This window comes from Ochotona princeps, chromosome 2, assembly GCF_030435755.1.
Source record: "Ochotona princeps isolate mOchPri1 chromosome 2, mOchPri1.hap1, whole genome shotgun sequence".
Taxonomy (NCBI): Eukaryota; Metazoa; Chordata; class Mammalia; order Lagomorpha; family Ochotonidae; genus Ochotona; species Ochotona princeps.
This window is the reverse complement of record NC_080833.1, coordinates 165050161-165073738: the sequence shown is the minus strand read 5'-3', so window position 1 is coordinate 165073738 and position 23578 is coordinate 165050161. Positions and strand designations below refer to the sequence as shown.

General features: G+C 51.7%; 2 protein-coding genes across 6 annotated transcripts in view; one reads left to right on the top strand and one right to left on the bottom strand.

Moving 5' to 3' along the window:
• Positions 1 to 1502: 1502 nt before the first annotated feature.
• On the top strand, positions 1503 to 15912 carry NPHS2 (NPHS2 stomatin family member, podocin). 2 transcript variants are annotated; one of them, XM_004598631.2, is made up of 8 exons: positions 1503 to 1837; positions 3570 to 3673; positions 6432 to 6504; positions 8795 to 8877; positions 9585 to 9788; positions 13063 to 13118; positions 14776 to 14854; positions 15607 to 15912. In XM_004598631.2, exons 1-8 carry the CDS (start codon positions 1561 to 1563, stop codon positions 15883 to 15885), a joined length of 1155 nt encoding a protein of 384 aa, XP_004598688.2. In that variant the 5' UTR covers positions 1503 to 1560; the 3' UTR covers positions 15886 to 15912. The 2 variants fall into 2 exon arrangements, with proteins under 2 accessions (XP_004598688.2, XP_058516719.1); XM_058660736.1 differs by lacking the exon at positions 1503 to 1837 and adding an exon at positions 2555 to 2796.
• A 3038-nt stretch (positions 15913 to 18950) lies between these two features.
• AXDND1 (axonemal dynein light chain domain containing 1) overlaps positions 18951 to 23578 on the bottom strand; it is a 67754-nt gene continuing 63126 nt past the window's right edge. For 3 of the 4 annotated variants that reach the window (XM_058660993.1, XM_058660994.1, XM_058660995.1), the window contains 3 exons: positions 22284 to 22366; positions 21328 to 21581; positions 18951 to 19104 (listed from right to left, as the gene is read on the bottom strand). In XM_058660993.1, coding sequence (XP_058516976.1) covers positions 19028 to 19104; positions 21328 to 21581; positions 22284 to 22366 — 414 coding nt within the window. In that variant the 3' untranslated portion in view covers positions 18951 to 19027. The remainder of the gene's footprint in view (positions 19105 to 21327; positions 21582 to 22283; positions 22367 to 23578) is intronic. The other variant, XM_058660996.1, reaches the window with a different exon arrangement.

Here is a 23578-nt window from a genome sequence, read left to right as displayed (position 1 = left end):
AGGCAGGCACTTGAGAGGAAGCCCAGGCTTAGCAAGCAAACAAATCAAAACTAAACTTTCCTATATTCAGTCACAGGCGCGGTGGCCTAGCGGCTAAAGTTCTCACCCTGAGTGCACTGGGTTCCCATATGGGCGCCGGTTCTAACCCCGGCAGCTCCACTTCCCATCCAGCTCCCTGCTTGTGGCCTGGGAAAGCAGTCGAGGACGGCCCAAAGCCTTGGGACCCTGCACCCACCTGGGAGACCTGGAAAAGGATCTGGGCTCCCGGCTTCGGATTGACACAGCACTGGCCGTTGCGGTCACTTGGGGAGTGAATCATCAGATGGAAGATCTTTCTCTCTGTCTCTCCTCCTCTCTGTATATCTGACTTTGCAATAATAAATAAATCTTTTTAAAAAAATTCCGTCCCAGTGGCCTAATTTGGAAAATAGTGGATTGGTTTCTCCAGGCCCTCCCCCACCCTCCCAATTTGAGTCACTTTGGGTTCCTATTCTGGTTTATGTTTATTTTCAGGGTAGAGCACACATAGGCAGACAAACAGCCCGAGAGGCTCTTCCACCTCTGCTGGTTTCATGCTCCAGATGCCCGCAGCAGCCTAGGCTGGGAAGCCAGGAGCCAGGGATTCCAGGCAAGCCTTCCCTGTACCTGAGCCCTTGCCTGCTGCCTTGCACACAACAGGGATAAGAAACGGAGGTGGAACTTGCTCTCAGATAAGTCACGTGGGCATTCCAAGTAGGGATACAACTCACTATACCACAATGCCCACCACACCCAAAGTTGTTGTTTTTTAAAATTTATATAAGCCTATGCTGGGGTACAGGTTAAGCCAAGACCTGCAGTGCCAGAAGATGCCAGTTTGAGTCCCAAATGCCTCACTTCTCACCCAGCTCCCTGCTAATGTAGCTGGGGAAAGCAGAAGATGGCCAAGTGCTTGAGCCGCTACACTTGGTTTGGGAGACCCTGAAGAAGCTCCAGACTCCTGAGGTCATTGGGGCTACTTGGGGAGTGAACCAGAGGATGGAAGATCTCGCCTTCTGTCTCTGCTTTCAAATAAATAAATCATTTGAAAGTCACATTTCTGTTGAGACAGCTCTCTTCCGACTGCTGTTCGCTCCCAGATGGCAGGCAGCAGCGACCGGTGCCAGGCCGCGGCTTCCGCCTGTCTCGTGTGAGTGCTGGGGTCCAGGCACTCCATCCTCCTCTGTTGATTTCTTGAGCCAGTAGCAGAGAGCTGGGCGGTGGGGGGAGCTAACATTATGTGAACTCAATAAGTGCTGAAAAATAAAAATAAAGCGAACATTTGAGCTATTTGAGTAGACTGGCACATCATCAGTACCATCTAGACTAACCTCCCATTCAGGAAGAGACAAATTATTAGCAGAGTCAAAGAAACATACCTGAAGTTTCCAGTTCCCTGCAGCTCCCTGCGGCTCCCCAGGGACACGCGCGGGGAGTTGGGAGGGTCACAGCCAGGTTTGGCCGGGCGCGGGGCGGAGCCGGGTCCCCAGCCCTTTAAAGTCCGGGCAGGAGCCGCTGCAGACACCACGCTGCACCCGGAGGATGGAGCGGCGGCCCCGCAGCGCCTCCAGAGAGGCCCGCCGGAGCAGCAGTGGGTCCCCTCCAAGGAAGACCAAGAGCAAGCCCGACAGGGGCGGGGGACGCCGCAGATACCGGGAGGCTGGGCCGGAGCGGAGGAGCTCCGGAGCGGCGGGGAGCCCAGGGGAGCCCCGAGTGTCCGCCCCCGCCACCACCGTGGTGGATGTGGATGAGGTCCGGGGCTCGGGCGAAGAGGGCACCGAGGTGGTGGCAATCCTGGAGAGCGAGCGGCCGGAGGAAGGTAGGATGGGCAGGTCAGGTACCCCGGAGGGAGGTGGTGCCCACGGGATGGCGCAGGTGGAACAAGTCAACTCAGGCACCGAGCGCCCCTGAAGCCCACTGAACCTTAGCTGACTACTGAGCCACTCAGCCCTCAGGAAATGAAAGCCATGAGTTAGAAGCCCAGCAGCTTCCCGTACATGACACCGAGTGTATCAGAACAAAATAGACAAGTTGGGGGAGGTGGGGAAAGGGGAGTCAAGGGGCGCATCCCCAAGTTTCACGTAGTCGCATCCACGTGCGTTGGATTCCTGGCTCTGGACTTCAGCTTCTTGGTTGTGTACACCCTGGAAAGCAAGCCAAGGTGGCTCTAGAAATTGTGAATTCCCACCGCCCACTGGAGAATTTAGACTTAGTTCTGGATTCCTGTTTTCTGTCCCAGTCCCATCCCAGACGCTGTGGGGAGGGAGGGTGTGTGGTTTGAGGAGTAAACCAGCTGATGGACACTTGCTCTACCTGTCTTTCAAATAACGGACTTTAAAAATGAAAAACAGATGGCAACGTGAACTGAATTCTGAGTCTCCGGGGCCACCTTGCAGGGCAGTGGCAGGCAGTGTGGTCCGGGGGTGGCCACCTTGCAGGGCAGTGGCAGGCAGTGTGGTCCGGGGGGGTGTCATTATCACAATGGAACCATGAAGCAGTGGCTCTGCACAGCGGTGTGACTACTCTCATCCGCACTCCTCAGATTTAAAAGCATTTAATACCTTCTCTGGAATAAATATTCTTTCTAAAAAGCGGACGCAGTGGAGGTAAGACATCTTGATTGAGCCACCTGCTAGGCACGTGATCACAGCAAGGGCCTTCACTATCAAATAGAGAAGATAAAAATTAGATGGGCCACAAAATGCACCATGCCTAAGCCTGGAGCGAAGAACGTGCTCAATTGGAACAGAATCCTCAGAAAGCCAGGAGGGAGGAACGGTAGATCCAGGCAGGGTTGCACAGATGTCCCTTTCGCAACCCCTAGGCACAAACATGTCCACCTCCAGTCCTTTTTATAAAGAGTGGGAGAAAACTTTGAGCACAGCTTTCTGTGGGCTATGATGCTTCCCATTCTCTGGTTGGCCGGCAGTGCAGGGCATGCCGGATCACCGGAAGCCACAATTGGAGCAGGACTCCTGCAGTTCGGGCACAGGGTAAGTGGACACGCTGCCTGTCTAAATGGTGCCCTTCCATCAGTCAGAAACCTCTGCCTTGGGAGGCTTGCCCAGCTCAATGCCACAGTGAAGCTGGCATTAGAGGGCTGTGACAGTCAGGGGCAGGTCTCTGCTGTGCGCCAGGCACATCCTCCGTGTCTGAGTTATTTGATCCCTTGAAGTCCTCTTTGCCAGACATAAGGAAGTATACTCAGACAGGTTGGAAATCATCTGAGCCCTTTAGCTGGGAAATGGAGAAGCCAGAAGTCCACAAAAAAAAAAAAACTCAGCAGGCTTCTGGAGCGCAGACTTTGTTCCAGACTCTAAGCCTCATTCAATGCCTTTCCAAAAGCCTGTGCCCCCTCCCATAGGTCCACGTAGGCCTTCTGCCACAGCACCCTAGGCCCTGTGAACTCTCGTTACTGAGCTGTCTGCCTCTTTCTAGTAAAGTCTCCAAGCTGCTTGGACCCCACTACCAAGAATGGACCAATGAGGGCAAGTCTGTAACTATGGTAACATTTCAATATAATGATTCCTTTTTGGTTTTCTGCTTCTCAGGTACCAAGTCCTCTGGCTTAGGGGCCTGTGAATGGCTTCTTGTTCTCGCTTGCCTGCTGTTCATCATAGCGACTTTCCCTTTCTCCATCTGGTTCTGCGTCAAGGTGAGGTCCCAAGAGGAGGCAGCAGTCATGTCCTGGCCTTTCAGTGTCCACATGTGCCAATCTCTCCTGTGTGCTGCAGTACATGGCATTGCTCTGTGTGGATTCCATCACCCCCATGCACCTCACCTTTTTCTTTAAAAAGACTTGTTTTGAAAGGCAGAGTTATAAGGACAGAGAGAAAAATCTTCCATCTACTGTCCAAATTGGCCACAACAGTCAGAGCTGAGCCACACCAAAGCCAGGGGCAGAAGTTTCTTCCAGGTCTCTCACTTGGGTGCAGGGGACCAAGCACTTGGGTTATCTTCTGCTGCTTAACCTGGCACATTAGCAGGGAGCTGGCTCAGAAGTGGCACAGCCAGGGCTTGAATGGGCCCCTGTACTGGATGCTGCCATCATAGGTGTTATCCCACAACAGCCTGTGGTTGGCAGGCTCTTGAAGGGGTTGAGCCACCCATATAAGTGCCACACAGCAAAGTCCAAATGATTCCACAATGCTTTGTGGGAAAGGCTCTCGGGGACTGATCACTTGAAACAGTCAATTCTATAAGAAGCCAAGCAGGTAGAGGACCCCAAAAGAGAACCACATAGTTACAATTCTGCAAGGTGTTAATGGAGCGAGAGTCCCCCTTCACTGCTGGGAGAATTTGTTTGTTCAGTTGAAGCAGAACAGAAACATGTAGTGCTAAGGAACAGCAGATTTGGTAACTTCTGGGGAAGGCGCTAGAGACCAGACTCAGACATTCCTTGACATGACTGGTTTCAACAAGCAAGGTGCTTTTCAGGTACAGAAGTTAAAAACTTCATAAAGATCACCCAGCCATGGTCACTGACGTCAGGGGACCTGCAGTGAGGTAGCAGAATCTGTTGCCTTGAAAAGCTTCAAATGTGTATTTTAGGGGCCAGATACATATCTCAGAGAACAGTTTAAAGCAAAGGGACAGGAACTAGTAATGTGACACGGTGTGTTAAGCCAACACCTGTGATACTGCCATCTTGCGAGCACCAGTTCAAGTCCCGACTACTCCACTTCTAATCCAGTTCCCCATTAATGCACCTGGAAAGGCAGTGGAAGATGACCCATGCGCTTAGGTCCCCGCCACCCATGTGGGAGACCTGGCAAGTTACGAAGCATGTTGGGAGCTGGAGAAGGCCTTGTGTCATGCTTACACACGCTGCTGCCTTCCAGGGATGGTTCACATCCAGATTTACAAACTAGCATTCGGAGTCAGACTTCAGCAGTTGTTATTGTTGTTACAAAGAGTCAAAGCTATGAAATTCATATTTTCAAATGGCATCTCAACAACAACATGAAGGGTTCCCCCTGCCACCTTCAAGTTGGTCTGAGTACAAGCTGGTGGAAGAGATGATTTTTTTTTCCCCAAAATACAAACAAGAACATGGATTTGAAGCCAATGAGCAGACTGCTGATGAAAACCGGAGCCTAGGGCTTGAGAAAGATTGAGGCAGGTGGAGGGTGTGGATTGGGCAGGAACGATTTCCCAGTGAGAAGCTGCGGTCTTCATGGGGCAGCATGGGGTGCTGGCAAGGACATGAAACTGGCGGGATTGAAACCCAGGCTCTGCTGTTCCCCAGTCATGCTTTGGCACGCTGAGCCCAGCTTCCTCATCTGTTAAAATGAGGACGGTGATGTATCCCTCAGAGCCGTACTCGGCATTTCCACCCTCTCCTGGGCTGGTGCTGTGCCGTCGGATACGCTCTGCAGAGGCTGCGCAGTGAGCCGCAGTTCCTGGTTAGCCACCCGATCAAAACATACGCAGCTGACAGTCTGCGGCGTGCGATGTTGCCATTGTTCAGTAGGTTAGGTGGATTAAATGCATTTTCATTTAGAAATTAGGATGTAACTCCATGGTGGGCCTAAGGAGCATTAGGACATGGCTTTGACGATTCAGCAGAGTGCTCTAAAGTAGAAGGCATGTGGGGAGGAATGGGCTTGTCCATGGTTACACGTAATTCCTTCCTTCACGTACTAAATACTTACTGAATGCTTATTGTGTATCAGGCATTAAGTAGGCTTTGGGAAAATTGTTAATTCCATATCCCCAAGGAGTTCGTAGTCTGATGGGATATATTTACACGTAAACAGATCAACTCAGGTAGTGACACAAGCAGTAGAACTCAGATTCTCATGCCAGATACAAAGCCAAGTTCAGGTTTAAAGTAGTGCGCGGTGGCTTTGGTAGTTCTCAGCTACACAGTTCTACGTGTCGAATCTTAAAACTATCTCCACGCATCTTTAGGGCACGCTCAGGTTTTCTGGATCCGCATGAGAACTGACCTATTAAGATCCAGTTGAATCATTTTGCAGCAACCTCATAAGAAACAAATGGCCACAAGAGGTATAAACATTAACACACTCTTATTATTCACTAGCTAATGAGTGATACATGTATAACACTACAGTAATATACAAGTGACAACAAAATACAAAATTAAACATGCTCCAGTGAGGTTTCTTTGGCTTAGGGGATGTTGGACGCAGTAGAAGCATTCTGTTTTAGGTTATTATGAGTCTTTCATCAAAATTCTGTCCCTGAGTTCAAATACTAACATGCAAATACTTTTCATTTGTTTCTGAAATTCTATGATTACTTAATGTAGGACTTTTGAGACTAAAATATTAACTTTTGAGGGGTTTGCAAAGCATAATATTTCTTGTGCCTAGGATTATTCTCATAGTAAAGCCTTTTGGAGGCCTTTCCGATCACAAAACAGTTTGAAAGTACTAAATTTCCTTCAGGTTGTGCAAGAGTATGAGAGAGTAATTATCCTCCGACTGGGACATCTGCTTCCTGGAAGACCGAAAGGCCCTGGTAAGACACATTTTGTTAAAAAAAAAAAAAAAAAAAAAAAAGGTTTATCGGGGCCCAGCACAATAACATAGTGGCTAAAGCCCTTGCCTTGAATATGCCGGGATCCAAAGTAGACACTGGTTCTAACCCCGGCGGCCCTGCTTCTCATCCAGCTCCCTGCTTGTGGCCTAGGAAAGCAGTTGAGGATAAGCCAAAGCCTTGGGATCCTGCACCCGTGTGGGAGACCTGGAAGAAGCTCCTGCCTCCTGGCTTTGGATTGGCTCAGCTCCAGCAATTGCTGCTACTTGGGGAGTGAACCATCAGACGGAAGATCTTCCTCCCTGTCTCTCCTCCTCTCTCTCTATATCTGCCTTTCCAATGTAAATAAATAAATCTTTTTTTCTCTTAAAAAGGTTTATTTATTTTACTTGAAAGTTGAAGTTGCTGAGAGAGAGAGGGACAACAAGGATCTTCCATCCACTGGTTCACTTCCCAAATGGTTGCAACAGCCACAGTTGGGCTGGTCTGAAGTTAGGAGCCAGGAGCTTCTTTCTGGGTGTCCCACATGGGTTCAGGAGCCAAAGGGCTTGAGACAGCCTCCATTGTTTGTGCAAGCTACTATAAGGGGGCTGCAGTGGAAGTGGAGCAACTTGCATAATAAAATATCGAGGCTAAAATATTAACTTTCGGGAGGGTTTGCAAACTGTAATATTTCTTGCACTGGCACTCAAATGGGATGCTAGCGCCACAATCAGGATTAGCTTGCTAAGCCACCCCCACTGGCCTCCGAAACTTTTTAGTTTTAGCTTCTACCACCCTGCTACACTTGTCAATTTCTTCATTCCTGCATATATTTGTAACACTACCTTCAGAATGCTCAAAGTCTTTTGATTCATGATGCTTTTATACTCCAGTTTGTTACTTATAACAGTTTTGTTACAAATCCCATGGGAAGCATCACTCCCTGGCGCCAGGCAGCCTAGGCGGAAGTAAGTGCAGAGATGCCGTATGCTTGAGCCAGGCCTTGCTTCTCCAGTTACAGGAGTAGGTCAGCTGAGACCCAGGGCTAATGAGTACAAGTGCATGGCCAGAGACCTGTGAATTCCTGGAGGCAGGGTGAGCTGGGTCAGAAGCCAGAGGGTCCGATCAAATCACAGGAGATGGGCCAAGTCTGGAATGCAGGTAGAAGGTGAGGCTGTGGTTGGTGGAAGCCAGCAGTCCTTGTGCTTCAGACAACGTGCTGACAGCCAGGGATGTGAAGCTGGGTGAGGAAGGCCTGGTTTTCTGATCTTCAGATCTAATAAAGTTGCTGATTAGGGGTCCAGGATGATCACAGGGCACAGAGGCATGGTTGAGATGGGAAGATCTAACCTGGCCAGGAAGCCATGAGCAGTGAAAGAACCACTGGGCATGTGTTGGAAAGGGTTGCAGTTCTCAGCCAAGCCTGCAGAAATAGGTAGAACATACAGACCAGAAACAGAAGCCAGAGCGTGACTTTTCAGAACCAGTGGATGGCCCACATAGTAAGAGAACTGACCCGGTGGTTCCTGGACGCAGACTGTCTTGCTCTGGGTCTGGTTTCAGGAGCTTTCTCAGCTGGAGCCAAGAAAGCCTAGTAGTTGAGTTGGTCCCCTGGATAGCTCCTGGACTCGGAGAGTGCTGCTGTGCTAACAGAGCTTTGGCTCTTGCAGGAACCCACAGTATTCAGTGGGATGTCAGAAGGATCTGCTTTACCCGTCTCCAAGTGTCTGGCACATCAGTCCTCTATATTGTAGTGAGTGGGGACTTACTAACCACTGCTACTCTGGTTAGCAATGGGGTCACATTTTCAGAGTTAGCTCATGTAAGGTGCTGCCTGTAAAGTTCGATGTCTGGGTACGCTCAGCAGAATCCAAAACCAACTTGATGAAGTACGTGAACAGCGCTAAGTGGAACGTTAAGGCTGGCCGTGGCGACTGTAACTGCACTTGGGGACTTCAGTCCTGGTGGAGGGAGTACAGATCCGGCATCATGGCGGGGTGACTCGGTAGCCCAGTTTGCTGGAGGCAATCTGTTTACACCTGTCATCCCAGAGTAAGCTGAATTAGTGCTCTCTTTTCTCCTTAAAAAAGTGTCCCAGATTAAGCAACAAATTACATGGCAACCTTAGCTAAAATAAAGACGCTGCAAGGGTCGAGGTAGAATGGCGCAGTGGTGTGTGTGTGTAGGCGAAGGCTAAGAACAGCCAATAGGCAATGCAAGCCCCGAAGGTGAACCCCAAAGAAGCACCATGCAGGCTGTTCACCCTCACTTCCCTCTCCCGTTTTTCTAGGTCTTTTCTTCTTTTTGCCTTGCCTGGATACCTACCACAAGGTTGACCTCCGTCTACAGACCTTGGAAGTGCCGTTTCATGAGGTAGGCTAAGGGATGCCTTTTTTTTTCTTTTGGCTTTCCCTCTGTATTTCCCATAGCTCAGGGCAGGATGACACTTTATGCTCAAAATAGCCAGTAAAAGTAGAGCTATGAATTATAACAGAATAAAGCTTCAGGACATGAAGGAACACAATCTACAGGAAGAAAAGGCAACCTGTGGAATGGGAGAAAACATTAGTAAACTGTGCATCAAAGCGGTTGGCGGCTAGGTTATAGACAGCATACACCTTAGCAACAACAACAAAAGCAAACAAGTCAGTTTCAAGATGGGTTAAACAGTTGGTGATGCTTTTGGCCTACATCTGGAATGATCTGATACAAAAATCAACCGAATAAATCCACATAAGAACATCATTCTTGACATTTTTAAAAAAATAAAATGATAGCCAATGGACTTCCCTTACTTGAATACATAATAAATATGTACTTAATGAAACTAATATGTATTTAATAAATGTGTTTAATTTTTAAAATCCAATGGTTTTCTATTCTATTCTGTATTCTATTCAAGACGTATTCTATTTTGAATAAAGTTGGACCAGCTGGTTCCTAGCCCCTCCCCTTTTTCTTCACCTTTGCCATAAACCTTTCCCTGGGAAAACTTCCCTTTAATACATTTATTTCCTGTATCCCCACATGAGAACGCAACCCAAGAATCAGTCCTGTCATGCAACACTTTTTCTACCTAGATTGTGACCAAAGACATGTTGGTCATGGAGATAGACGCCGTCTGCTACTATCGAATGGAGAACGCCTCTCTGCTGCTGAGTAGTGTTGCTCACGTGGCCACGGCGCTCCAGTGCCTTGTGCAAACCACCACGAAGCGCCTCCTAGCACATCGCTCCTTCACTGAGATCCTTCTGGAGAGGAAGAGCATCGCACACGATGTGAAGGTGCTTAGAGAAACGTAATGTTGACTCTGTTGAAGTATCTGGGTTTTTAAAAAATTCTTCCGTTTGTTGACCTTTTAGGAAATATCCCACATGCCAGGCACCTGCTGTTCAATGTGCTACGCGTTAGGGAATTTACAGATAGTGAGGAGGTTGCCACAGACCCTGCATCACCCACAGTCACCGGGCTGGTGCTGGTCAGTTGGTCATTGTCAGTTTTTGCTCTCAGCCCTACCCAGTGACTTGAAATGTCCTGTGAAGTGCTCACCTGGTGCCCAGTGTTGGGCATGGTTGCTGCAGGGGGCTGGGAGGAAAAGTCAGTGGTAAGTGGGGGCAATAAGGTGGTCCTGGGAAAGCTCGCTGGAAAAGCCAGCATCATGTGGGCAAAGTTAAACTATGACCAGTTCAAGTAAGACTTTCAGGTAAAAAGAGGTGGGTGTGTCCCAGATGAGTACTGTGTGGATTGTATTAACTCTGGGTCAGAGGTGGACCAGAGAGCCAGAGGTACATCACGAGCTGCTCACCTGGACCCTGGGCAGCCTGCTCAGCAGCTTCCTCCATGACCAGGCTAGGCGGCTTTCATTCTGCCCAAGATAGGTTGATGAAGGCAGTAGAGAGAGAAGCTGGGTTCCGGGCAGTTGACCAGTTAAGCAGCAGGAACAGCCAGGGACAGAGCCTGTCACTACAACCATTGAACCCAGGCCCAGAAGTGGGTTAGGAGGTCGTGGGTCTTGTTGAACTAGAAAGAGGACCTCAAATGGAGGCAGTGTAGCAATCCAAGCCACCGGGCCCAGCGCGATAGCATAGCAGCTAAAGTCCTCGGGATCCCATGTAGGCGCTGGTTCTGATCCTGGCGGCCCTGCTTTCCACCCACCTCCCTGCTTGTGGCCTGGGAAAGCAGTCGAGGATGGCCCAAAACTTTGGGACCCTGCACCCGTGTGGGAGACCCGGAAGAAGCTCCAGGTTCCTGGCTTCGGATTGGCCCAGTTCCAGCTGTCACGACCACTTGGGGAGTGAATTAATGGACAGAAGATCTTCCTCTCTGTCTCTCCTCCTGTGTATCTGCCTTTCCAGTAAAAGTAAATAAATCCTTTTTTTTTTTTTAAAGAATCCAAGGCACTGATGATGATTGTGCTTTATGGGACCTTCATGATTTCCTTTAATTACTCTTTATTATTCTTAACTCTTGTTACTATTATTTTATTTGCCTGAGAGAGAAAGAGAAATCTGATCTGTTGGTTCACTCCCCAAATGCCTGTAATGAGAATCTGGGAGCCGGAACTCGTCCTGAACCTCTTTTATGGGTGGCAGAAACCCGAGTGCTGAAGCATCCCCTCTGCCAGGTGCGCAGCACAGGAAGCTGGAATCAGGAGTGGGCCGGGAGCCAGGTCCAGGCGCTGTGATGGCGAAGCAGGCACCCCAAGCAGCATGTAACCGCTGTGCTGAACACCTGCCCGGGAGGTTAAAAGCCACTCAACTTCCCCTCTGCTGGTTTCCAGTCTGTTCTCTTTGTTCATCTCTCCCGAGGAGAAAGGCCAAATGCTGACCATGCAAGCTCACTCTTTTACAGTGAGTAACAATTGATGTAGTCACACACTTGCCTTCCCCGCTGAATTCCCTCGTGTCGGACGGTATTTCGTTCTTCTCCTTGTCCTCCTGGCACCTGGTGTGTCAGGGCATACCCTACAGCAGACAGACGATGTTTGTGGGTGAGCTGAATGGATGACCCAGCAGGTGCAGCCATCACCTACAGCCGTCCTCACCCCACGGCATCAGCCTGCAGCCTACTTACTGCTGTCCAAGGCCCAGCACTGGACCTTCCATGCCTCCTCTTGGCCTGTGTCCTCCGTGTTGAGTTCATCTTTTATCTCCACAGGAAAAGTCTTGTTCTTTATGATGCTGCCATGGTGATGTCTTTATCACCAAGTTTAGTCAGCCTTTTCAGGGTTCTCAATGCACTTAGTGCTAATCCAGCCACCAAGGAGTCCTCAGAAAGTAAGTAAAAAACAAAAACAAAGAAAACCAACCAAGGCAAAGAGCCCTAGGCCCTGCCCCCCTCTCCAGAACCCAAGTTCATTTTCCTCCTGCTGCTTCCAGCTTCCTGGAGGCTGAGGGGAAGCAGGAAGCAGGTGAACGAGGGCCCCTGTGGGTGAGAGCCCACTGCAAGGGACGCTGGAGAGTCTGGCTGCGACATAAACACACTCTAAAACATCTGTTTCCGTGGCTTCTGGGAGCAAGTGGTCACAGATTCCAGAACCAGTTTCCCTGGCCTCGAGTCAAGGCGTTAGCAGAGCTGATTGGCCCTGGAGGTTCCCAGCATCCGCCTCCTCCCTTTGGGATGCAGCAGTGGCCTGCGTTTCTCAGTCTCTGACATGCATTGCTGCATCCTCTGCTTCCAGAATGGCATCCCTTCTGCTCGGCTGTGCTGGACTCTCCCTCAGCCTGTCCCTTGTAAGGGACACCTGCGTCATCTTTGCATCTCAGGATCCTTAAACTTGATCGCAGCTACACAGAGCTTCTTAACCCCAGGTCCCAAGGCTTAGGATGTGGACATTGTTGGGTTCATTATTTAGCCTGCTGTATTGTCCTTAATTCCATGAGTATTTGTTGAGTAGCATTGTGTGAGTTAAGTAACTCTACAAGGTATGGGGCAGTCAAAACAGCGCAAGCAAGTCAGGTCCTTTAGCAAGACCATTCCTCCCAAGTGCACATGGCGGCCCCCACCCCTCATTCCAGGTGAGGCTCCCAGGGTGCAGGGGGGGCCCTCATGCTCTCTGCTGAGGTTCCCAGGGTAGGGGGGCCTCATGCTCCCCATTGAGGTTCCCAGGGTAGGGGGGCTTCATGCTCCCCATTGAGGTTCCCGGGGAGGGGTGGGGGGCTCATGCTCCCTGCTGAGGTTCCCGGGGAGGGGTGGGGGCTCATGCTCCCCATTGAGGTTCCCGGGGAGGGGTGGGGGCTCATGCTCCCCATTGAGGTTCCCGGGGAGGGGTGGGGGCTCATGCTCCCTGCTTAGGTTCCCGGGGAGGGGTGGGGGCTCATGCTCCCTGCTGAGGTTCCCGGGGAGGGGTGGGGGCTCATGCTCCCCACTGAGGTTCCCGGGGAGGGGTGGGGGCTCATGCTCCCTGCTGAGGTTCCCAGGGAGGGGTGGGGGCTCATGCTCCCCATTGAGGTTCCCGGGGAGGGGTGGGGGCTCATGCTCCCTGCTTAGGTTCCCGGGGAGGGGTGGGGGCTTGCACTCGCCTCTGAGGTTCTCGTGATGTCTTCTCTCCCTCTGCAGGTCGCCTTGGATTCTGTAACCTGCACCTGGGGAATCAGAGTGGCGAGGACAGAAATGTGGGTATGAACTTTGCGAACCGGCAAACAGTTTGATGCGATTTCATTATCTGGTACTAAAATAGTGATTAAATCATCAAGAAAACTTTCTTTGTCATGAAATTATTTTCGTGGAGTGCTCTAAAGCCACATTAGCCTTAATTTGGGGAAAAAAGGAGATCATTCATTATCTCATTGCCATAAATCGCTGTAACGTTTGGCCAAATTATTGTCATGGTTTCTTTTTTAGGCCTTTAATTTTTTAAAGATAAAATTTACACAAAACCATTTAAATTGGTTTTAAAAAATGTTATTTGTGATGATGTTTACATAGCTAAGAAGGATGCATGCCCATGCTGACTACTAATTAGGGCGGGAAGGATCGTAGAGTAGGGAAAGTGGATGCCATCATTGTTTCCAGTTTTCTTTTTCTTCTTGTATCTGGTAAAAGGGGGGAAGAAGGGGAGAAGCCACACCCAGCATCCCAAGTGCATCAGTGCCTGGGAACGGGGGACGGCCACCAGTGTTATCCCAGGGTACCTGATGGGAGCATGCTCCGAGCATACTGCTCAAGTGGTTTCGACAGTTCTGGAATGTCGTTACTTTCATTGCTCCAAGGATGAGGAAACCCTTCAAGGTCCATTGACTGACACAGCCCACCTTAGAGTCTCCATTCGCCCAGATGCTTTCTGTCCAAGCTTAGCTGGAAGAGTTGCCCAATTTGTTCTGCCATACATGGTACTGGATGTCCTCTGCTGTGGTACTGGGTGTCCTCTGCAGGCCCCAGGGGACTGCCATAGTCCTATGTGCACCTGGGGAGAGCTGTCCGTATGTTCCGCCCTCCCGCCTCTGCTGTGGTACTGGGTGTCCTCTGCAGGTCCGTAACTCAGATGTTGTACACATGTAAATCATCGCCGTGTGATGTGAGAACATCAATGTCACCTCCAGAGAAAGCCTGCACCCTGAGCAGGACCCTCCTTCCCTCCTGCAGCCCTTTCTGGGGTCCAGTAATGTGCCATGGTACCCACATACAAAATCTACTCTCCGTCCGTCAGTCCGTGTGGCTGGTTCCGCTTCCTGGCTGGCATGGATAATGCCATGGTGCAGGTTTTTGTATGAATATGTTTTCAATTCTCTGGGGAACACACCTAGGAGTAGAATTATGGGTTACTTGCTAACTCTGTATTTAGCTTTTCTTGGGAACTGCTAAATTGATTTCCATACCCACACTTATTTTTTCCGTAGTGATGACTTGGAAAAAAACAGTTTTGTATTTTGAATGCATGACGTTAGTGTTGTTCCTATTTGGTCATTTCTGTTACTAACTTGGATTGATTACTCTTTTTTAAAATAGTATGGCTTAATCAAGCTTGTTTTTCATTTCCAAATTGAATAATCAATGTTTAGATAAATTTTACTTGGCGGGGGTTGGGAGCTGGGCTACCAGCCAGAAGGTGCAGGGCCAACGTGGAGCCCATGGCTGTAGGCAGTCATGGTGATCCGACCGCAGGTGTCTGAGGCTCCGTGTGGCAGGTGCTCGGAGCTGGCCACCCACCCCTTGCAGGTCCGGGCCAGTGCAGCTGTGCAGTCGGCTGTCGGCACGCCGGGCTGCAGGGCTAGCCAAGTCCCGCTGAGGTTGCTGCTGCTCACCCACCTGCCTGCCTGCCTTCTCTTGCAGTAAAGACGTGAGGCTGCCGGCTGGCCTCCAACACTCCCTGGCCGTGGAAGCTGAGGCGCAGCGTCAGGCCAGAGTGCGGGTGAGCTGGCGCTGAGAACAGAAGCTGGGGTGGGAGGCAGGTCTGCCCAGGAGCGTGTCGCCTGACTCCTGGGCAGGCCTCCACACCCCGGCCCCACCCTGCAGCCTGCCCACACTGCTGACAAGGGGCCACCCAACAGTGCTCTCTGAGGCTGCTGGCAGCCACTGCCTCCTGGACGCCTGTGGGCTCCCCGCTTCTCATACTGGCAGCTTTCCCTATCACAGCTAAGCCAGGGACCCCTGGTTAGCTCACACCTGCATCCCTCTGTGTGTAGGTGTTGGAGGGGCAGCCTGCTCCTCAGCTGTTCAGCCTGGAGTGGGGCCCTGGGGCGTCGGAAAGAGAAAACCTGAGTCAGTGGGGAGGCAGCTTCCGTTCAAGGAGCAGTGAGCCAGGGAAGGCAAGCCCCACCGGCACGGAGGACCAATATCCCTGGAGTGTCGAGGACTGGTGCTTGCCTGGGCAGAGCTGCTTCCCGGTCCTCTCCGCCTGCTGTTGACAGCGCGGTGCTAGGTAGCAGGATGAAAGGGTAGACACGCACCGTCCTCACGGAGGTAGTCACAGGGGTTCAGAGTCAGGTGCCAGCTGGCCGGCGAGCTGGGCGCTGTCTGCTCGCTTTGCCCTGGTGCGACCACTGAGGCTGTAAGCCCCCGTGCCTCACGGGGCCTGCCGCGTGGGGGCTCACCGCTGGCTGCCGTCACACTGAACGGCCGCTGAAGCCTTCCTGTCACCGTGTCTCTTCGCTTGTTTTCCAGATGATCGCTGCCGAAGGGGAAAAGGCCGCCTCCGAGTCCCTGAGGGTGGCCGCAGAAATCCTGTCGGGCACTCCGGCCGCCGTGCAGCTCCGCTACCTGCACGCCCTGCAGTCCTTGTCCGCGGAGAAGCCCCCCGCTGTGGTGTTACCGCTGCCCTTCGACGTGCTCAACCTCCTGTCCCCTGCCAGCGGCAGGACGCAAGGAAGCATCCCCTACCCAAGTCCGCCCAAGCCCGTGGAGCCACTGAACCCCCAAAAGAAGGACTCTCCCATGCTGTAGGGGAGCAGCAGCCGAGGGCCACGTGGCTCAGCGCACGGAGTGAGGCTCTGTCCACCCCTGGCTGCCTTGCGGAGCGCCCTGGGAACGCAGGAAGTGACGCTGCATCATTCCCGAGAAGACAGAGGACAAAGGGACGGGGGTGTGTCACACGTGTGGGATCTCCATCAAATCCACAGCTAAGGGCAAGAGCTCATCAAGATTGGTCCCTGGAAAGGATTTTGTGCCTCAGCGTGGCTGAAGCTTGGCTTCTGCAGGCTTGGTTCAGATGTCCCTGCACCTTCTGTCCTCGGGCGGAGCCACCGCGCTCACCCCTCTCCTGTCCTGTCCCTAAGGTGCTGTGACCACGCTTCAGAGGCGTGTCTCCATCACTTGCCCACACCACTGGCTGTCGTTTTGTTTCTCTTCCCAGTGCTCACTCCTAGCCCTGACAGTTGTACCAGAAACATGTTAAGTGTTCCCGAATGGAAGAAAACGAAATGCAGTCAGGTTATTACACAATGACGCTAATAAAGAATGTAAAAGGAGTGGTTTCTATGGAGACTCGTTGTTGAAGCAGATAAAGCAGTAATGACGTGTGTCAGTTGCGTGCCGCCTCCCGTCTGCAGATGGCTGTGCGTGGGCACTGACAGTAAGCTCTTCCTGGGATCGAGTGTTCCAGCTTGCTTACTTCCTCCGGGACCACCACTCCCTAAGTGTTCCCGCCTGTACAAACACTTATGAATTTCGATAGTATCTTATTTTCCATTAACTTGCCCAAACAATTTGAAGTGAATATCTACAGGAAGAAAATCAAGTAAATAAGAAAGCATACCCACAGGACAGGAGGTGGACCAAGTCAGTCTGGACCAAGGCTCCACTGGCAGGTGCAAGATGTGCCACTGGGATCTCCACTGGGAGGAGGCCTGACAGCGGAGCTTGGGGAACTCCTCTGTCAGGGAGCAGTCCCTGCAGGTGAACCCAAGAACCAAGGCTGGGAGTAGCCCAGACCAGGTCAGGTTACAGTACCTACCAATACACGTGTGGCTCAGATCTGGGGGCGGGCCAGGCTGGGCCAGTTCATAACACCCACTGGCAGATCTGAGGACCAGGACAAAGAGCAGGACAGGCCACATTGGGCCACAACATTAGGGCTGGGCCTGGGGGCTGGCTGGGCTGGGCGGCAGCACCCACCAGCATGAGCTGGAACTGGGAGTAGGCTGGGGCCAGGCCAGGCTATAGCATGCTGCTGGTGGACGCCGAGGGGAGGCGAGTCATGCCAGACTGAGCCACAGCACCCACCAACACACAAGACTTGGGGCGGGGGGTATGAGTCCAGTGGTGGTGGTGGGAGAGGGCTGCAGGGGGCTGCCCTACCAGACCATTGCCCCCACTGGTGAGCTTGAAAGCAGGGATCAGAGGCAAACCAGGCCGGGCAGGGCCACCACACCCATTGACCTGCATGTGAACTGGGTTAGAGGGCAGAGAGTTCAGGCTGGGCTGACTAACTGCACCCACTGATGCATGCATGAGCCACAGCCAAGTGCATGCTGGTTGACTTTCCTGCAGCACCAGCTGGCAAGTTCTGGGACTAGGGGCAAGTCCTGTCAAGCTAGGCTGCAGAATGACCTGACAAGTACAAGATCCAGGACTGGGAGTGGGCCTGTTGGGGAAAGGATAGGCACTTCTCTGATGGGCTGCAACTCCCACTGGCGAGCACGAGAATCAGAGCCTGGGGTGGGTCTGGCTAGACAGGCAGTGGCACCCACCAGCGTAAGAGTGAGCTGGATGGTGGGGTCAATTGGGTTGAGCTAGTTTTTAATGCCCATTGATGTATGTAACAGCTGAATAGGATGTATGACAGACTGGGCCAGTCTGGTGCACATACCGGCAAGCAGAGGAACCGGGGCTGGGGGCAGGCCTGCTGAGGGTTATTGGGGTTACCCCTACTAGGCTGCAGTTTCCGCTGGTGAACGTGAGGGCCAAGTGTGTGGTGAGTGAGGCTGCGCTGGCCACAGCATCCATTGGCTTACCTAAGAGACAGGGTTGGAGATAGACTGACCCAGCAACTGGAACTACTAGTGTGTGTGTAGGCTAACATGGGTGATGAACTGAGCTGGACCCAGTACTGGCAAACACACACAAGAGTCAGATTTGGAATTGCCACAGACAAGGTCTCTTTGGGGATCGCCCCCCCCCCCCCCGCCCTAAAGAAATGAACCACTGGACTCAGAAGTCCAACCTTGGGGAGACTCTCAGAATCTGTGCTCTCAGAGTCGAGGGCATGTGTCAGAGCTGGGCCTCCTCAGTGGCTCAGACGGAGCAGTGGACAGCACACCCACGTGCACGTGGAGGATACGGCAGTCCATTGGAGCCTGCAGAGGACACCTGGCACCACAGCAGACAAGGAGGGCAAAACAAATTGCTCAAGTGCCCCAACCAAGCATGACAGCAAATATCTGGGCGAATAGAGACCTTGGGATAGACTGCCAGCAGATGGGCCTTGGAAGGATTTCCTTATCCTTGGGTCAGCAAGATCAATGGCATTTCAGAACTGTAGAAACCACAGGAGTAGAACCTTTGGAGCAGGCCCCACCCTGCGGACTCTGGTGGCATCATGTGGCCATTTCTCATCTCTGGGTGCTGGGGTGGCAGAGAGGCTTGGTGCAGCTTCTCCCCTGGTGTCTCCCCTCCCCCCAGATACAGGAGGAAGAGGGGGGAGATTTGTGAACCATGGTCTCACCTACACCCCCCTAGTCTCGACCCTTCCCACCCTGGATCCTCATTTCTAAAGAAATAACGCTAGTAACACTTCCATTTTTCATCCTTCTGGTCAGAGCGTTAGGTCTTCCAAAAACGGAATTATTTTTTTGGCCAGAAAGAGACACATCTTTGCAAACTCCATAAGGAAATCAACTGAAGAGACAGATAAACTTTTGTACAGCTATTTTTAATCTGGAAAGTACATGTTGTAACACACTGGCTCCCTCAGCCGTCACAGCGATGTTGAGAGAGAGATGCTCCCGTGTGGGATGTGGCGATCAGCCTTGTGGCTGATGCGGCGTAAGGCCCCGTGTCAGAGCCCGGGTGTCAGCTGCGTGTCACAGTGCCCTCTAGGGCGTGTGCGGTGGACATGGCCGCAGTGACCCCCGGGGCGCCACCAGGGCTACTTGGGTTTGGTCTTGGTGTATCTAACACGGCTTTTGGATTTTGTGACTCCAGTGACCTCCTTGCGGGATGATTCTACAAAGACAAAAACAATTAGCGTGTTGTAGAAACAGTTCATGGGCTAAGAGCATTTAGCTTTACAAGGCAATTCTAGAATCCCATTCTGCATTGAGTAATCCCCAAGCTACAAATAAGCTATGTGCCAAAAGTTTGACTTGAAACTGGCTGTTGGCATTCAGAATGCCTGCCAGGGTCCTGAGGGAGAGGACCATGTGGCCCAGGAGTGAAAAGGTACAAGAGGAAAAGCATTTCCTTCTTCCTTCTCCATGTGTGTCCCAAAGGTTACCGAAGAAAACACAACAAACGAGCAAAAACAGCCCAGGTCTCGTATGTGGATGGCAGGACCCCCAACTACTTGTGTTAACAGGAAGTTAGAAGTAGAGCCAGACTTGAGCTCAGGCACTCTGAAGTAGGACATTCCACCACAAGTGGCGTATTATCCACTAGGCCACTCACTCACCCCATCAAGTCATTTTCTGCTGGGATTATATATGTCTGTCTATAAAACTAACTACACTGCCATAACTACATTATGTTCTCTTTTTTTCTCAGATTTATTTATTTTCATTGGAAAGGCAGGTCGGATCTACACAGACAAAGAGACACAAAGATCTTCTGTCCACTCAACGACCGGAGTTGAGTTGCTCCAAAGCCAGAAGCCAGGAGCTTCTTCTGGGTCTCCCATGTGGGTGGCAGGGTCCCAAGGCTTTAGGTCATCCTTGACTGCTTTCCCAGGCCACAGGCAGGGAGCTGGATGGAAGTGGAGCAGCCAGGACACAGGCCAACACCCAAATGAATTCTGGAGTGTGCAAAGTATCAGCCATTAAGGCATCATGCTGGACCCCATCATTTTTTCTTAAATTTTAAAAAAGCTGAGGCAGCTGTTTGAGATTAAGATGCATACATCTCCTGTCAGAATGCCTGGTTCAACTCCCACCTCCAGCTCCTGACCTCAGTCCCACCCCCGCGCGCCCAGAGAGATGGCGGCGAAGCTCCAAAGAGTGGTCCCACCATCCACATGCAGAGCTGCCTGGAGTTCCTCTGCCCAGGTCTGCGTCGGCCCAGCCCCAGGGATCAGCTGAGAACTCTATCCTGCTCTCAGATTAATGATTACTTCTTTATTGGAAAGTCAGATACACAGACAGGAGGAAAGATAGAGGGGAAGATCTTGCGTTTGCTGATTCACTCCCCAAGTGGTCGCAATGGTTGAGCTGATCTGCAGCCAGGAGCCTCTTCCAGGTCTCCCACATGGGTGCACGGTCCCAAGGCTTTGGGCCGTCCTCGACTATTTTCCCAGGGAGCTAGATGGGAAGCAGGACTACTGGAACATAAACCAGCACCCATATGGGAACCTGGCACATGCAAGGTGAGGACTTCAGCCTCTAGGCTATCACGCTAGGCCCACCAAATTATTAATTAAAAAATATATCACTGTGTGGGTATTTGGTCTAGTGGTTGAGATGTGGTTAAGATGTCTGTGTCCTGGGCCTGGTGCAGTGACTCAGTGGTGCAATCCTTGCCTTGCACATGCCAGGAACCCATATGGGCACCAGTTCATGTCACGACTATTCCACTTCCCATCCAGCTCCCTACTTGTGGCCTGGGAAAGCAGTCAAGAACATCCCAAAGCCTTGAACCCTGTGCCTATGTGTGAAACCTGGAAGAAGCTCCTGGCTCCTGGTTTCAGATCAGCTCAGTCTGGCCATTGCGGCCACTTGGCAGGTGAACCAGTAGACAGAAATTTTTCTGTCTTTCTAATAAAAATAACTGAATCTTTAAAGAGAGAGAGAGGTGTCTGTCCCACCTCAGACCACCTGGATTTGATTCCTGGCTCAAGGTGTGAACTCCAGCTTTCCCCCGACCCTGGGAGGCAGGGGGCTGATGGCTTCAGCAGCTGGGTTCACCCATGTAGGAGACCTGCGTTAAGCCATGTCTCCTAACTGCCCCTAGACCTGATTCAGGTAGTTGTGGACATCTGGGGTGTGAACCTGCTGGTGGCAGCTCTCTTTGTCTCTCTCTCAAATAAATTTAAAAATTTCTTTGCCAGTTTTTAAGTACAAATTCTCTCCCGTGTTGTATAGGACACTTGTCGGTTACTCGCTTCCTTCTCTTAATGAGTGGCTTGAGTGAGACGGTTAGGAGGCTGTGCACGTCTGTGACGGGGTCAGGGCTAAGGTCCTGGTGTCGCGGCCCCTGACCCTGCCAGCTCTCCGCCGGTAGCTGAGCAGGCCGGCCCACCTTTCTTCAGTGGCTTTGAGGCACTTCCGGCTGGCTTGATCTCCTCCTCTTCCTTTTCTTCGGCCTCATCTTCCTTGCCCTCCTCCTTGTCCCTTTCATTGTCCTCCTCGGCCTCAGCCTCCTTCTTTCTAGTCTTCATGACCATTTCCTCCAACTCCTTCTCCAGATCCTTGTTCCTGATCAGGGTGTAATGAAGTTGCTCGTTGACATCCTCAAACTTGTCCTCTGCCAGTCTGGCTCTGCTTTCAACCTCCCTGGGAAAGTCCGGAGAAAGACAAGAGGCAGGGAGGGCAGGTTAGGCACCACTGTCTAATGGGGCAGCGGGGCACAAAGCAGCACTGAGACCCGGGCAGTGGGGGTCACCGGGATGTGTCAGAAGGGTGTCCCTAGGGTGGCAGCCGTACCAGCAGCACCAAGGAATGCCCTGGCAGTAGTTAACTTTGGCTTCTCAGGATGTGATCAGCCACCCAAGTCCAGGAGAGTCCCTTCCTGCTAGCACCCCCAGAGCTGATGTCGCGGTCAGGAGACTCAGCCTTGGGAACGCGCCTTCATCATTAAGGCCCTTCGAGGAGCACCCAGGGCTGACCTCGCTCCCTCAGCCTCCTCAGCCATCTGAACCAGACGTGCGTCACCACGCCTGCTCTGGGATCTCTGCAATGGTCCTTCTCAAGGGCAATCGCATCTCCCATTCCATTCTTTCCTCAAGTCATCTTGCAAAAACTCGCTGAATTGGATCACTCTTAACACCACCACCACTACTCACCCTCTCTCTCAGACTTCCTCCCCCTGCACTAAAGGTCAGGGGCAACTGCCCTCACCGCAGCTCACTGCCTCTGGCCCACAGTTTGCAGAATGAAGAGGGCAGGAGAGCGAAAGGCAAGCCGAGCCATGTGGCCTTCTCAGCCAAAGCTCTGGGCCAGTGTCTGTGCCTTCTGCTTGTGGTGGCACATACTCACATGACCTTCTCCTGCAAGTGTTCAATTACAGCCATTGCTTCCAGATACTTCTGGGCCAGCGTGCCTTGCTTTGCTGATTCTCTCTGACAAGAAAGGATGCAACAGGAGGGGACTGGGAGTCCGGACAGGCAACACGCTACACCGCAGGGCGCGCTGGGTCGGGCAGCCCAGGGCACTCCTCCTGTCTTCCTCGTGGAAGATCAAGAACCCCAATAATGTCAACAGACAAAGAACACAAAAGCAAAAATACCTTCCAAATAGCTCATGCTAAAGACGTGGACACGGGTTTTGTTAGAGCTGTGAGGAGGAGGCAAGGAAGGCAGTAGCAACAAAAGGAAACGGGAAATGTATTTTAAGGGAAAAGGGTCAATATGCTGCTTTAACAAATCAAACTAGAGATCAGGGAAAGTATGTATCCTACTATAGACAATCTCCTCAGCTAAGCAAAATCCAGCAAGATCTTCACATTCCTTAGGGACTTCCTAAGTAGAGGCTACAGATGAGAAGCTTTAGTAAACAGAAGCAAACAAACAGTATCTCATTTGACTCTACACGTTCCTGAAAACTAAATTTCTAAAACGTGAGGGCAAAAATCACACATCTATTTTAAAATGAAAATCTGACATTTCCCCAGAACTGTGCGCTTCAGAAAAAACTCTCATGTCTCCATATTTCCGCGTGGAGGCAGGGCGCAGAGCTAGGCTCATTTTGCCAGCCTACTGCAGCAATGATCACACAAGGGACTACTTAGCCCCTGGGACGGTGGGCACTCGGGTACCCAGCAGCAAAGTGAGTGGGTCCTGGTTTTCCAGGTGGGGCCCTGAGCCCATCTGCACTAGCGATGTCTTATTTGCATACCTGCAAACGTGTTACTCATCCCTCATCCACTGGACTTTCCCACTGTAGGCATCTCATGAAGGCACACCAGGCTCCCCACTAATGCCCCAAGCAGTTCAAAAGCCTTTATCTTGCCCGCATTTCTCCTTCAAAGCCCAAAGCAGGGCATGCCAGCCCAAGCACCGGGCTTCTGCCACCAACAGGGACGACGCAGATGGAGTTTCTGCTCCTGAACTTAGCCTGACCCGGCCCTGGGTGTTGTAACTGTGGTGTAGCACGCAGAGCCGTCATCTGCGGTGCTGGCATCCCATATAGGCACCAGTTTGATTACTGGACGCTCCACTTCTGATCCAGCTCCGTTAATCCTCTCGGGAAAGGATGGCCCAAGTGCTTGGTCTCTTACACTCATGGAAGAGATCTTCCTGTCTGAGGCTCCTGCTTCCTGGATTTGGCCTCAC

Bases quoted from the DNA above. Each gene is read 5' to 3' on its own strand.
- NPHS2 (XM_004598631.2), top strand. From the start codon at position 1,561: ATGGAGCGGCGGCCCCGCAGCGCCTCCAGAGAGGCCCGCCGGAGCAGC. The intron at 3,674-6,431 runs GTGAGGTCCCAA...AATTTCCTTCAG, and splicing joins CCATCTGGTTCTGCGTCAAG to GTTGTGCAAGAGTATGAGAG. The intron at 8,878-9,584 runs GTAGGCTAAGGG...TTTTCTACCTAG, and splicing joins TGGAAGTGCCGTTTCATGAG to ATTGTGACCAAAGACATGTT.